Here is a 14,727-nt window from a genome sequence, read left to right as displayed (position 1 = left end):
CAGACCTGGCCCTACTGTGCCCTATACTTGTCCTAATGGCCCCTATTTCTATTCTTCTTTTCCCTTTTAATATATTTTTCAATGCCACACCTCCTGTTCTCTTGCTAGTTCTTCATTCTTGTCACCTCATCCCATAAATTAATTTATAATATTTGAATTAAAAAGCATTGGCATTTTATGCTGGAGAAGATGTGGGAAAATTGGAACACTAATGCATTGTTGGTGGAGTTGTGAACTGATCCAACCATTCTGGAGATCAATTTGGAACTATGCACAAAGGGGTATAAAACTGTATGTACCTTTTGATCCAGCAATACCACTTCTAGGTCTGTATCCCAAAGAGATCATACAAATGGGAAAAGGACCCATATGTACAAAAATATTTATAGCAGCTCTTTTTGTGGTGGCAAAGAATTGGAAATTGAGGGAATGCCTATCAGCTAGGGAATGGCTGAACATGTTGTGGTATGTGAATGTAATGGAATACTCTTGTGCTATAAGAAATGATGAGCAGGCAGACTTCAGAAAAACCTGGAAAGACTTATATGAACTGATGCTGACTGAAGTGAGCAGAACCACTGTACACAATAACAGTCACATTGTGTGATGACTAACTTTGATAGACCTATTTCTTCTTAGCAACGCAAGGATCTAAGACAACTCCAAAAGCCTCATGAGGAAAAATGCTGTCCACATCTGGAAAAAGAACTATGGAGTCTGAATGCAGATCAAAGCATATTATTTGCTGTCTCTCTCTCTCTCTCTCTCTTTCTCTCTATTTCTGTTTCTTCTTTCTTGTGGTTTCTCCCATTGGTCCTAATTCTTCTTTACAATATGACTAATGTGAAAATAGGTTTAAGATGAATGTGTATGTGGAGCCTATATCAATTTACATGCCATCTTGGGGTGGTGGGATGGAAAAGATGGGGAGAAAATTTAGAACTCAAAATCTTATGGAAGTGAATGTTGAAAACTAAAAATAAATAATCTTATTATTTAAAAAAAGTGTTGGCATTTTAAAACAGTAAGAGACAACATAATCCTTAACTCAAAGGAATTCTTTTCCTGGTTTGGGACTTAGGAGACCTTGATTGATGAACTAACAGTCATTTCTGCCAAAATAGCTCCCATTAGAGTTGGTTATAGACACTGACAAAAAGAGAAACAGAAGACTAAACATCTTCATTCCAGTAAGAAAGGACATCAAGGAGAATTTACAGTAACCTATACTGATGTCATGAGTCTTATTGTTTTACCATAGTCAAGTAAGTTTTTTGAAGTGTAGGATGGTCTCCCTACCAGAAGAGAATATAAAGGTCCTCAAGGAATACCTTTTCACTCTTCATGCTGTCAGGCCTAATGAAGTGTTCCTTTTTTTTTTTAATGAAAGAAAGGCCTAGAGATTTTAAAAGAAGAAAAATAACAGAAGAGAATAATCTGTATCAAAAGGTTAGGAAATGGGGGAAGAAAAGAAGAGAAAGAGAAGATTCCCTAAAATAAGAATTATGTCCAAGTGGTAAAATAATAGCAACTGCCTCCAAAGGCTAAGACACTAATAAGAGTCTCAAGGAAGTAATGATTTGATAGATTAGCAGCTGAAAAGGCTAATTCCTAACTCCCAGTGTGCTCAGTCAGCATGCTCCTACACCTCCTCCACATTCTGATAGGGCAACACAAATTAAATTACCATTTTGTGACAGAAAGGTGCAGACCTCAATTCTGCCTCCCACCCCACTATGAGGAGGAGGTAGAGCTAATAGGAAAATGGAGGTGTGCTGTGCCTAGGGCTGTAGCAAGCTGTTCATCAGCAGGACCCAGCCACAGAACTAAAGAGGGACTAAGAGAATACCAATGTGTATGCACTTGGAGGTGCTGTTCCAGGGCTGAAGGAAAGGGGATTGGCATGGGTGGCAATGCTCACCACCCTGAGAAATCACTGGGAAAAGGGACTGAGTCCAATGAAAAGTATATTCCTCAATATAGGAAGAAGCTGAGACAGCTTTGAGGTCCAACCCTTAGGAATCTGCCTCAAAGGGGAAGGAGTCAGAAAGTAAGCAATAGGAGAATAAAAGGAAAAAAATGACTGAACTTACCCAAGCTCTTAGGAGGAAAACAACTCAGTTAAAAACTTTAAGCATGACAAGATAAATGAACAGGGAAGATACAAATAGCAGAAGGGAAGATGACCTCCAGATCATCCAAATGAGTTAAAAACACCTTTAAATAAATATTTCAAGGCAAAGGACAATGAATCCTGTACATTTCTAAGAGGACATGGATCCCCAGCAGAATATTCTCAAATGATTCATGAGAGAATAAGAATCACGAAAGTAAAATTTATAGTCTGCATAGCAGAAATAACTGACAAAATGGAAAATCTTGAATCCATTGTGGCAAATTTCTTCAAAGATACAAAAGACATAACAATTGGGAAAACAAGTATACAGAAGATAAGGGTAATCTGGAATAGGAGAAGTAAAAGCAAAAACGTTAAAAAAATGTAGTTTTTCTCTATATGCAAAACATATTGATCTTGAAGACAGGATACACAGAAATATTTAAAAATCATAGATCTCCCAGAAAAATAGAAGTCAAAAAACCTGAACATTTGAATGCGAGAAATAATGCAAGAAAACTATCTAGAACTTCTGATCTTCTCTAGGAATTGGATGCTGGGATAATGATGGATACTTGAGGGGGAAGTGATCACTCCATCTTAAAATTTGGAATAGAGAAGGAAAAGAAAAACAAGAGTAGCTTGACATGCACACTAGATTTTTGTAGAACAAATTTGAAAGGATTCAGCAAAAAGGTGGGCAGGATGCTATCAACAAAATTAGAGGAAATCAACTCAGGAAAGATGGGAAATGCTGAAGAAGGAAATTCTTAAGAAAAATGAGAAACTATTCATAACTTGAATTTTTAAAAAGATATCTATCGGAGAGGCAGTAGGGCAAGTCAGGAAGAATGAATGAAAAAACTTGATATAGTCCTATAAGAACAATTTCAAGAACTCTAAAGCCCAGAATGAATTGGTAAGGAAACCTTTTTAAAAGAGGGTTTTTTATGTCAGGAACTCTAAAGCCCAGAATGAATTTGTAAAGAAACCTTTTTAAAAGAGGATTTTTTTTAAAGTTACATTTTTTTAAAGGAATAATCAAAGAAGGAAAAGAACTCCTACTCAGGTGTAGGGGAAAATGATAATGGACTTTTGAAAGAAGCAATAATTAACTATAATTTTACTTCTATTTTCTCTTTGGAAATAAAATTTTGGAATGGAAAGATCAGAACAAAAATGGCTAATTGAAATTCAAGATAAATAAGGAGATAGTAAGAGAATACTTTTCAGCCCTCAATGAGTTCAGGTCATCAGATCCAGACAAAACTACCTTAAAGGATACTGAAAGAATTGATGGATTTAACAGTTGAGCTACTGTCAATGACCTTTGAAAAATCATGAAGAATTGGAAGATGTCAACAGAACTGGAAAGGGGCAGGAAAAGAATATAGTCTAAATCTACAGGTTTTTTTTTACTTGACCTTGATTTATGGTAAAATTTATAACTTATTATCAAAGAGATGCTCATTGAACACCTAGAGAAGGATCATAAAGAGCCATGGATTTGTGCTCTACAACCCCCTCAACAATTTTCACACTACTGTGGCAGTATCTACCAGCACACCTGCTCTTGCCCTCATTCCACCATTTTGTGGCAAAAAAGGGACAGAACTCAATTCTGTCCTCTACTTCACCATATGCAGGAAGTGGAGATATAGGAAAGTGGAATTGTGTTCAGCTGGGGGGCTACTGCAAGGTAGACAGTAGGGCTCAACCTCAGAACTAAAAATGAATTAGGGAAGCTCTCCTGACTCCCAGATCTATGTATATAGCCCAGACTTGGATCATCAACTACTTACTGGTCATTTCCAACTGAAGGACCCATAGACATCTCCAACTCAATATTTTCAAGGCAAAACTCATTATCTTTCTACTCAAATCCTCCCCTCTTTTTAACTTCCTTAGTTTAATTGAGGGTGCTATTATCCTGCCATTCACCCAGGTTCATATTTTCCTCTCTGACATTTCCCATACCCAATCAGTTCCTAACACGTGTTGCATCTATATCCTTAGCTCCATTTCAGACCATACATTCCTTCCCCCTTTTCAGGTTCTGTTTATTTCTCACCGGCAGTTGCCTTTTAAATTGCCTCCTTGCCCCACCCCCATACCCGCCAACCCATCTTCCACATGGCTGTCCAGCTGATATTCCTCAAGCACATGCCATAACTCTTCCCTTCTCAAGAAGCTTCAGTGGCTCCCTAATGTTTCTAGGATGGAATTATAAGCTCTTCTGTTAGATATATAAATATCTTTGCAATCTGGATCTAGCCTAGCCCTCTAGAATTTTTGCATATTCCTCCCCCTTTGTGCACTCAGTTTTCCACCCATACTGTGCTACTTACTGTAGTAAGCAGAGGAAGCTAGTGATGCAGTGGATAGAGTGCTGGGTTTGAAGTCAGGAACACTTGAGTTCAAATCTGACCCCAGATACTTACTAGCTGATGTGACCCTGGGCAAGTCACTTAACCTGTTTTGAGGATACTAATAGCACCTACCTTGCAGAGCTGTTAGGATGATTAAATGAGATCATATTTGTAAAAAGCACATAGCATTGTGCTTAATCAATGTTCTTCCCCATATCTGACAAGCCATCTCTTTCCTCTGTGCTTTTCCACAGGCTTCACCATCCTCCAACATTCCTTTCATGACTTGAATGCTCTCCCTCCTCCAGTCACTCAGAATCCTCAATTCAGCTTAAGAGGCCTGTCCAGTCGAGTACCCTTTTTTCTTTAATTTGTTGCTGATGTTCAGTTGTTTCAATCATGTCCAACTCTTTGTTGACCCCATTTGGGGTTTTCTTGGCAAAGATACTGGAGTGGTTTGCTCATTTTACAGATGAGGAAACTGAGACAAATAAGGTTACATGACTTGCCTAGGATCACACAGCTGGTAAGTATCTGAAGCCAGATTGAACTCATGAGGATGAGTAGTCCTGATAGAATGCCAGGCCTAGCATTTTATCTACTGTGTCACCTAGCTGCCCATTACTGTGTATTTAATTTGTGTGCATGTATATATATGTATATGTATATATATATATATACACACATATATATACACATATACATATATACACACACACATAGGCACATACACACACTTATCTATGTAGCTGTACATTGAAAAGCTTCTTAAGGATAAAGATTATTTCATTTTATCTTTCCATCTCTAGCTCATTGTGGACACTTAAAAATTTCTTGAATGAATGAACTAGGAATGTTTGCCTTGGAATAGGAAAAAAAAAATCATCTAGGAGGGAAATGATAGTTGTCTTCAAGTCTGTGAAAGGCTTTCCCATGGAAGAGAGACTAGATTCAGCCCCAGCGGGCAGACAGCAGCAATGGAGAGAAGATGCAGAGAGATGTGTTTAGACAACAACTTCCTAACCAGTGGAGCTGTCCAAGCTTCCTCAGAGCCCCATGGGCCATCTTACCAGAGATCTTTTAAAAAAGACTGAAGGACCATTTGTTGGAGATGTTGTTTGGAGGGATTGTTGGTCAGGTATGGTTGGGACGAGATGGTCTCTCACATTCCTTCTATCTCAAAGATTCTGTGTTCCTTGTTCTGGTCTCATTTTTCAGTGTCACTGTGACCTCTGGCAAGTTCTTCTACCTGTCTGAACTTGTTTCTTCATCTATAAAAAAGGAGGAGGGGGGTGATAGTCCTAGATGGACCAATTTCACTCAGAAATTAGATGATTTGCCTGTCAAAGGATTTCCCTGCAAAGGCTATTCTTTGTGAAGTCCAGAGAGACTACATGACCTCTGAGGTGCCTTAGATTCTGTGGCCTTCTCATTGGTGTCAATTGCTAATAGGAAGACTTTAGGTGTGGGACTGGAAAGCTATTTTTGGTCAAGTTGACCTTCTTTCTAAAATCACATACATGTAAATATCAGCCTATCTAGTCTACTGATAAAGTCAGTTCTCTTACACTCTTTTCTCCAAATTCCAACAGATAATGAAAAAGGGGGAAATTTCAACTAGTCGCTTAACCTTTATTCTGCTTCCTTCCTATCAATAAGAAAGAATTTGAAGATGGTGTTGGTGGAAAAGGAGGGGCACCTTATGCTCTGTTTGTCAATGTCCCCTAACAGAAGTCTTGGGGGTGGGGAGGAAGTGGAATCACATCACAGAAAGAATTTCATGTTAATCAACTAACCTTATGTTTCCCAAGCACAGTTTAATAGAGGAAGAGGATGTGCGGCTGCTTCCCAGGTGCCTGAAGATAAGAGCTATGATGATTTCCCAATGAATCTTTAATTATTATTTGTCACAAAGATTATTTAGCAGTTACTTTTTTTCCCTGTGTCTTTCATTTCAGAGCATAATCCCTTTCTCCTTTTTAAGCAATCCTGAGTCCAGCAAGCAGGGAGAGGAAACAGGGCATCAGGGTCATTTTTAGTCTAAAGCTTCAAAACAAATTCTCTGTTACTTTAATCATTAACACCTTTATTATGCAACTGGAACATAAATATGTTGATGTCAGACCCTTGGCAATGAGAGCCAGGAAGGGGAACAAGTGTACTGCAGGTCTGCTTTACAAAAGAAACAGAATTCTAATCCTTTGCAATTTAACCACCTTGGACAAGGCTCAAGGCAGAGCTGCTTTATAATAATAGCTCATATTTAAATAGCACTCTAACATATGTTGTCTTTTCTGATCCTCACAACAACTCGGGAAGTAGATGACTATTCCCATTTTATAGATGAGGAAAGTGAGGCTCTGAAGGTTACATAGCTAGCCCAAACTTAGGTGGCTAATAAATGGCATGGAAGAAGCCCTAAACCTGCTCCCTTGAATTTAGAGGCAATGTAACAGGAAAGGACACTGGACTCCAAGTCAGGAAATAGGAGTTTAATTCCTGGCTCTGCAAATCTGGACAGATCACTTGACCTCAGTCTCCTTAACTAAAGGAGTTGCACCAGTCAATGGGTTCTTTCTTTCTTTCTTTGTATCTTTCTTTCCTTCTTTGTATCTTTCTTTCTTTTTCTTCCTTCCTTCCTTCCTTCTTTCCTCTCTCTCTCCCTCCCTCCCTTACTCTCTTTCTCTTTTAAGTGACTTGCCCAGGGTCACACAGCTAGTAAGCATCTGAGATTGGATTTGAATTTAGGGCCTCCTGACTCCAGGGCTGGTACTCTATCCACTGTGCTACCTAGCTGCCCCCAGTCAATGGGTTCTTAACCTGTGGACTGTAAAACTTGGTGTGTTTTTGGCATTTTGATAAATGCATTTCAATTCAATGTTTCTTTTTTCTTTTGCAATTCTATTTTTTTTATTTTATATATTTAAAAACACGATTCTGAGAAGGGGTCCATAGGCTTCACCACACTACCAAATGAGTCCATGACAAAAAATCTGGTTAAGAACTCCTAGACTGGAGGATCTCAAAGGCCCATCCCAGATCTAAATCCTATGAGCCTGTGCCTTCTTCTAAGTATCTCAACTTATAACCTCCCAGTAAAGTAGGAAGTAGGTTGGAGAATATTCTCCTTTACGTTATAGTAGAACATAAATAAAGAGGTTGAATGATGATTCGCCTCAGGTCACATAACAAAGGCAAGGTGTGATGTGTTACACTACTTGTAAGGAAGTAAGTCTATCTGAAGCTACCCCAGGCCCCTTTCCTATCTTCCCTCACTAAGGTGCATGTTTGCAGATGCCGTAGCATTATCTTCACAGAGAGCTGAATAGAAGCTAGGATCAAAAAGGGAGGCTTCAGGGTCAATTCAGCACTTTGTGCTATTTGGGGACGTACACTCATAGAAGCACAGAATATATCAGAATTAGAAGGGGCCTCCGAGGCCATCTAGTGCAAACTGTGCCTCACTGATGATGCCCTCTTCAGCAAACCCAATAAATGATTATCCTGCTTTTGATTGAATACTTCTAATTAAAGGCTAACTGCTGAGGCAGCCCGTGCCACTTTTGGATAGCTCCACTTGACAGGAAGTTTTTCCTTATGTGAACCTTTAATTTGTCTCTCTGCAAATCTCACCCTCTGGTAGCAAACAGAATGGCGTCTAATCCATCACTCTTCCACATGACTCCTTCAAATACTTAAAAACAGTGATCACGTTCCCTTTTGAAGACTCCAGGATAAACATCTCCGGTTCTTTTAACAGATGCGTGACTATGGACCATGTTATGGCAGAGTTGGTTAGCTTGCTCTGCCTTTTTATAATAGTGTCCTCCTCATATGGCCAAAAATATCTAACATAATTCTCTTCACCAGGATTTGGAGTTATCTTAGGCCAAGTAGAGAATGTAGCTCAGTTCCTACATGGCCCAATGCCTTGTCCACTCCCTGGGGAAGGAGGCCTTGATTTATTACCTGCAAACACATGTCCCGTTCATCCCGTAGGTGTTTGTTCTTTTCCCTGTGAGACAGAAAGGAAAATGAAGCAAGGAGAAATCAAATCATGTATGAAACTCACTCACAAGATTGACTTATTCTGACCACTTCTCTTTTTTTGGGGGTGGGGTGGTGAGGTGATCGGGGTTAAGTGACTTGCCTAAGGTCACACAGCTAGTAAGTGTTAAGTGTCTGAGGCTATATTTGAACTCAAGTCCTCCTGACTCCAAGGCCAGAGCTCTATTCACTGTGCTACCTAGCTGCCCCTTTTTTGATGTGTACATCAGTTTTTTTGCTTTTTTTTTTTTTTTTGATTAGGCAATTGGGGTTAAGTGACTTGCCCAGGTCACACAGCTAGAAAGTGCCATGTGTCTGAGACTGCATTTGAACGCAGGTCCTTCTGACTCCAAGGCTCTATCTACTGCGCCACCTAGCTTCCCCTTCTGACCACTTCTTATGCCATCCTGGCAGGCCCTGAGAGACAGAGAAGGCAAGATACTGTAGGATCTCTTCTTCCAAAGATTGTGAGCTAAAAGATGGTTTACTTATGGTCCTTCTTGTGAGGCAGAGGGAGTAGGGATGAGTGAGATTAGGGATTACTAATCTTTTTTGATTCTCATGTCCCTTGGCTTTCAGTAAACCTTTTTGTTCCTCATATTCAATAGGAAAGTAAATAAATCCTAGAATACACTAGAGCTTTGTACACATAAGAAATAAAAAAGTTACCAAATATTCCTTGTATTCCCTTGACAAATTTCTTCTCTCCCAGGTTGGGCACCCCTGATTAGCTGATCTCTTAAAGTCACTTTGATCATCAGAATTACCAGAGCTTTGAGAATTCTTACTAGGGATTGATTTCTGAAGAGTGCAGTGATCTGAGGGAGAAGCGCAACTCAACAAACCTGTATACTGTGCTAGATGCTGGGGAACATAAAGGAGACATTCCATAACCACTGCATGGAGGACAGAGAAAACAGAAGGTAATTTTAGAAGGGAGACAACATTACAGTTGGAGAGAAGAGACAATTATGACTTGAGGGGACATCAGGATTAAATAAATATTTTTAAGTATAAGGATACCTGGGCATGTTTGTAGTAGCAGGAGAATTACTAATTGGTAAGAAAAGACTGAATGGGGGGTGGGCATGGGAGGGAGAGAGAAAAAAGGAAGGAAGAGGGAGATGAAGGGGAGGAGGAGGAAAGGAGGAGGAAAGAGAGAAGGTGAGGGTGAGAGAGACAGAATGAAAATGAATGAGAATGGGTGAAAGGACAAGTTCCTGGAAGAGAGAGGGGAGGGCTTGGAATCAAGGGCACAGTTACAGGTATTGGTCTTGGCAAGGAAAAGGGGCAAGGATGATTTTGAAGAATAAGGTAGAGAAGGATGACCTTCTGTAATGAATGGTGCTGACCTCAATTTTTTTGAGATAAGAGGAAAGGTCCTCTGATGAGGAGAAGGAGCAGTCTAGAGGGTCTGAGGAAAGAAGGCAAGGCTTCAAATAGCTATTTCACAAGGTGTGAAAAAATAAAGAGTCAAACCAGGAAAAATAAAAGGATTGCCATGCAGCAGTGAGGTCTCGGTTGAGGTTAAATAATATAAATTTGTAGTAGACCCAGTTGACATAGTTGTGAGATGTTCTCCAGGTTCAATCAGCAGCACCGGGAGAGAAGGATGTAACCTTGAGCTACATGAGGTATTACTGGTAAAAGGACTAGATGGTGGGGATTGAACGTAAAAGATGGCAGATATTTGTGACAAGGATTGAAGAGTAGAGGATAGTGGATGATTGCAACAAATATGGAGTCAAGACTGTAAAGGGGAAAAAAATCAGAGAAGGGGTGATGAATTAGCATAAAAGGGAAAAGTAGAGTAACTGGAGTTTCTAAAAAGGTGAAGTGAGGCATAGGGAGAGATAGAAGGACAAGATATCATGACCACAGGGAAGAATGTCGAGTTCACAATCATGAATGTAATACAGTTACGAATAAAATCTAAAATGTGACCACATTTGTAGATGGATAACTTAAGGAGAAGCAATAGATGATGGAAGTTCAGATGATTGATGAATTGGCAGGCTAGGGTGTTCAAAGGAACATCAATATTGAATTGAATTGAATTGAATTGAATTCCCAAGTATGAAAGCAGATTTTAGGGGGGAGAGGAAGATTGTGATCCAGGCACTGAACTTCTTGAGAAATGAATGGAGAGTACTAGAAGCCAACTGCAACAAGGACATGACTTGGGTCATTCTAGAAAGAATGAGCCACAAATAAGTGGTGATGAAGAAGCAGGCTGAGAGCATCCAAGTGGGGAGCTTGGAGTATGTCTTGTTCTCTTCCTGATCCATATTGTTAGAGGAATGAGAGAAACAGTGCCTTGTACATGAGAGATTAACCAGGGGTACAGCGTCTTTCAGGGGAAGCCAGGTTTCTGAGTGCAAGAAGATGGAAAGTACTTTAGTGGGGCAGAAATTTGTTAGCTATGAGACAGCTGAGTAGGACCCCTACCCTCCAAGGGTTATATAATGAGAAAGGATTGTATCAGCCTGCTGTCTCTCCAAACACCTAGGAGAACAGGACAGAAGGAACAGGGAGACTTGATCATGGATCTGCTGTTTGGGTCCCCACGGACCTGACCACGCTCACAGTCAGTACAAATAAGGGAAGGGATGACAGAAACCTAGAAGATTTTCCACACGTAGAGTATGCACTTGGCTCTCACCAGCGCCTGGTATCCAAGGTCCTCGTCCTGGGCTGGGTCCTGGTCCTCAGAAACCTTGTTCCTAGACCCTTAATGGATATAAAGTGCTGAGCCACTGTTGTCTTACTGAGTTTGCTGAAGCAGGGAAAAGTAGTTATACTGAAGCAGTAAGTTCTAGGTCAAGAAGGTCTTCAATCTAGATCCTGACAAGGGACTGGGATTGGAATTCTCCATTCCTACCCTTGAAAGGGGAGCTAGAAAATAGAGGGATGGAACACAAAGGTTTCAGGAAAGAAAAGGTAAAATCCATCAGAAACCAGGGTGGTCCCAGGGTCAGAGTTCAAGGTTGTGGTGAGAGAAGATAAGGAAATCAAGGTAGATGGCAAGCCTGCAGGCGATGTGGTCTGGAATCAGGGCTGTAGAATTGTCTTATTCTGTTGTGTTTGTAGAGCTTGACACTACCGCAAAGGCCTATTGTCAGACTAGGTATCACTAACTTGAAAAAACTATGAAAACCTTGCTGCCTCTAGGTAAAACAAAGAAAGGCTGGTACTACTTGCTTTTGTAGTTTTTGACAATCCATTGTCTATTAATAGTTTACCTTTCTTTAAATACTCTGAAGAGTCTCATAAAACTTACTAAGCCCCAGAAGTTTGCCTTTGAATACACCCACTAATTGAATGAATAGTTCTATAGGCTAATTAATATCCCAAATTTCTATGCTTTGTTTTCCCTTTGTTTCCCTATCATTTTACTTAAAAAGTTTTGCTTTTGAGAGCTATTGAGAGTTTCTTGTTATCCATACTAGCCTTGGAATCTGCAGTGGGTCTCAGGTATCTAAATATAATCAATAAAGGAAATATATTCTGTCTATGCAGTTAGTAGAGTTTTAGTAGATCATTTCTTTTATTGCCACAGGAATGGACAAGAATGCTCAGTTACTGCATGCAGCATTTTAATATTGCCATATGAAAATAAAAGCAATAAGTAATATATGATAAAAATAATTTCAGTGTAGTTTGGTTCCCAAAGTTTCTTCAAATAGTATATAGGATGCTCCAAACCCAAGAGTTCTAGCAAAGGCACAATTCAGTTTGCTTAGTCAAACCCTCTTTTCCTCTTCTGCTGTTATGCCTCCTCCTCTGGATGGATAAAGCAGTAGAGACAGTTCAATACCTTTCCTAGATGATGTTTGACTTGGATTAAGTGTGGGATCCATCATTATGTGAAGATTTAGGAACTCTGGATTCAAAACTAGACTCTTCTTCATTGCAATAGAGTGTATGTGCTTGGGACCAGGTACAGATTGAAGCTCTTACATTTAGTGCCTCTTTGTTCACTATCTTACCAATGGCATGGACTTTCAACTGCTGCTTACCATGACTAGCTCATTGCTTGTGCAATGGGGTTATAAGCCAAGGGCAAGGCCAACTCAGACAGAAACTTTTTTGCTTATTATCTTGCTTCCTCTTTTCCTTTTGATTCTTTTAACTTTCCATTCAAATGTGCAGTGACCAAGAATTGTGCTCCATATCTTTTTAATCTCTAGGTCCTACTAGTCTGGGGTACCTCTTCTTGCTTTCCACATCTCATCCCTTCTGCATGCATGCTTCCTCTGTCACTCCCTATTAGTCAGACAAAGTCTTGCTGCTATACACATCAAGGGAGACGAGGCAGAATGAGGAGGAAGCTACGCTGAAAAATGAACCCTTCTTTTTTTAGGAAAGTATTTGCCTCCTTCTTCTTTCCATAGTTGCAACTTAACTTCCTTTTGAGGCCTCCCATCTCCTCCCTGTTTCCTTCATTTTGCCCATTTCCAGATCTCCTTCCTTTCTGTCAATAACAGTTCATCTCACTTTGGTGGCCATGTCTGCCTTCCAGGTCTGTGTTCTTTAGCTCAGTTTCCTGATTTTAATTTATCATCCCAGGTTAGTTTGGTAACTGTGCAGTAATTCTGCAAAGGCTTTGGTGATATACTTCTGTGTGAATGTTCTGCTACTTCAAAACAAAACAAAACAAAACTCTTAAGTATTTTTCAAGGGTTTTCTATTCCTTCCTTCCTGTTTGAATTGCCCTCTTATTTCTTCTAAATACAAAGGCAAAGAACACACAGCTCAAAAGTGGTGTCCTTGTACATCCTGTTCTGTTTTATTTTTAATCAGAAGTTTCCCAAGTAATAAGTTGTTGTTGATGTTTTGTGAGGGATCGTCCAATGTTGGCTACAGGCCACGTAGTGAAGTGGGGTAGGAACAAGATATTGGGAAATAACCGGAGGGGTCTCAATGTTTTCTCCCCCAATTTTGCTAAAACCTGGCCTTTTCACTTTCATATTCACTTCTTGCTGAGACTGGCTTGAATCATATGAGTGGTACAAATATGAAATGCATTATATTCAACACATGTTTAAAATTCAAAACATTTCAGACACTATATGCTGTGGCCCAATTATGCTTTCAAGTAAAAGATTTCATAGTTAACCCATAAAGATGAATTCAAAATATGATGTCCTAATGAAAGATACAAAGGAGTCTAACTCTTCCACTTTCATTCCACAATGATCTAAAAGGCACACCAGATGGAACAATGGTCAAAAATACCCAGAGAAAATCCAATATACTCACTCAGTCTAACACACAATGACAACAACAACAAAATAATTGCAGCTACAGATGCTGGAAGATGGGTCTTGCCAAAGAAGCCAGCATGAGCATGAGTGAATAGGCCAGAAACCCCCAGCATGGGAGCTCACAGCATTGCCCTTACCAGAAAAACCCCAGGGTCAATATCTATAGAGCCCTGACCAACAGGTCCCCAAGGGACACAGAAGCAAAAGTGCTCTGACTTGGAAACCCCAGGGGAAGAAGAGTGGTTGTGTTCACAACAGCATTCAGATAAGGCGAGGTCCCAGGAGACACATAGGAAGCAATGCATTGATCAAAAAACCCCCAGGGGTAAAAGAAAACCTCCCACTGCCCTGATCAGGGAAAGTCTATGCTCTGAATCTGGGGATGAGGAAACCCTCCAGGACTCTATGTATAGACATACTAAGGAAAGTGGAAGCCAGCAGCAGAAAGCCAGGGAAGCAGGATCAGGGCCAAATAAAGCTTGATCCCATCCAAGAGTGTGGAAGAAAATGAGGCCAGACACTAAATCTGAAATCAAGAACTGAGGATAAAGATATGAGTAAACAGAAGAAAATACTAAATACTATGAAGAAATATTATGAGTCTGCATACTCTGACATAGCAATACTACTACAATTAGATACAGATGAAAAAAACAAAAAACAAAAAGGAAAATGTCTTATATGCACAAAAATATTTATAGCAGCTCTTAAATTGAGGGGATGCCCATCAGTTGGGGAATGACTGAACAAGGCATGTGATTATGATGGAATACTATTGTGTTATAAGAAATGATGAGCAGGATGCTCTCAGAAAAACCTGGAAAGACTTACATAAGCTGATGCAAAGTGTAGTGTACTGTGTACAAGGAAACAGCAATATTGTGTGATGATAGGCTGTGAATGGCTTAGTTGTTCTTAGCAATACACT

At 39.8% G+C, this 14,727-nt stretch overlaps 1 protein-coding gene across 8 annotated transcripts in view; it reads right to left on the bottom strand.

The window, feature by feature from the left end:
- Nucleotides 1-14,727, bottom strand: part of CRACR2A (calcium release activated channel regulator 2A) — a 221,257-nt gene that overhangs the window by 59,769 nt on the left and 146,761 nt on the right. For all 8 annotated transcript variants that reach the window (XR_003568605.1, XR_003568604.1, XM_027856428.1 and 5 more), the window contains one exon: nt 8,455-8,500. Coding sequence is in view for 6 of the 8 variants with exons in the window: in XM_027856428.1 (XP_027712229.1) it covers nt 8,455-8,500 (46 nt within the window). In the remaining 2 variants the exon portion in view is untranslated. The remainder of the gene's footprint in view (nt 1-8,454; nt 8,501-14,727) is intronic.

This window comes from Vombatus ursinus, unplaced genomic scaffold, assembly GCF_900497805.2.
Source record: "Vombatus ursinus unplaced genomic scaffold, bare-nosed wombat genome assembly UNPS02011431.1, whole genome shotgun sequence".
Lineage (NCBI taxonomy): Eukaryota > Metazoa > Chordata > Mammalia > Diprotodontia > Vombatidae > Vombatus > Vombatus ursinus.
This window is presented reverse-complemented; position numbering and strand designations above follow the sequence as displayed.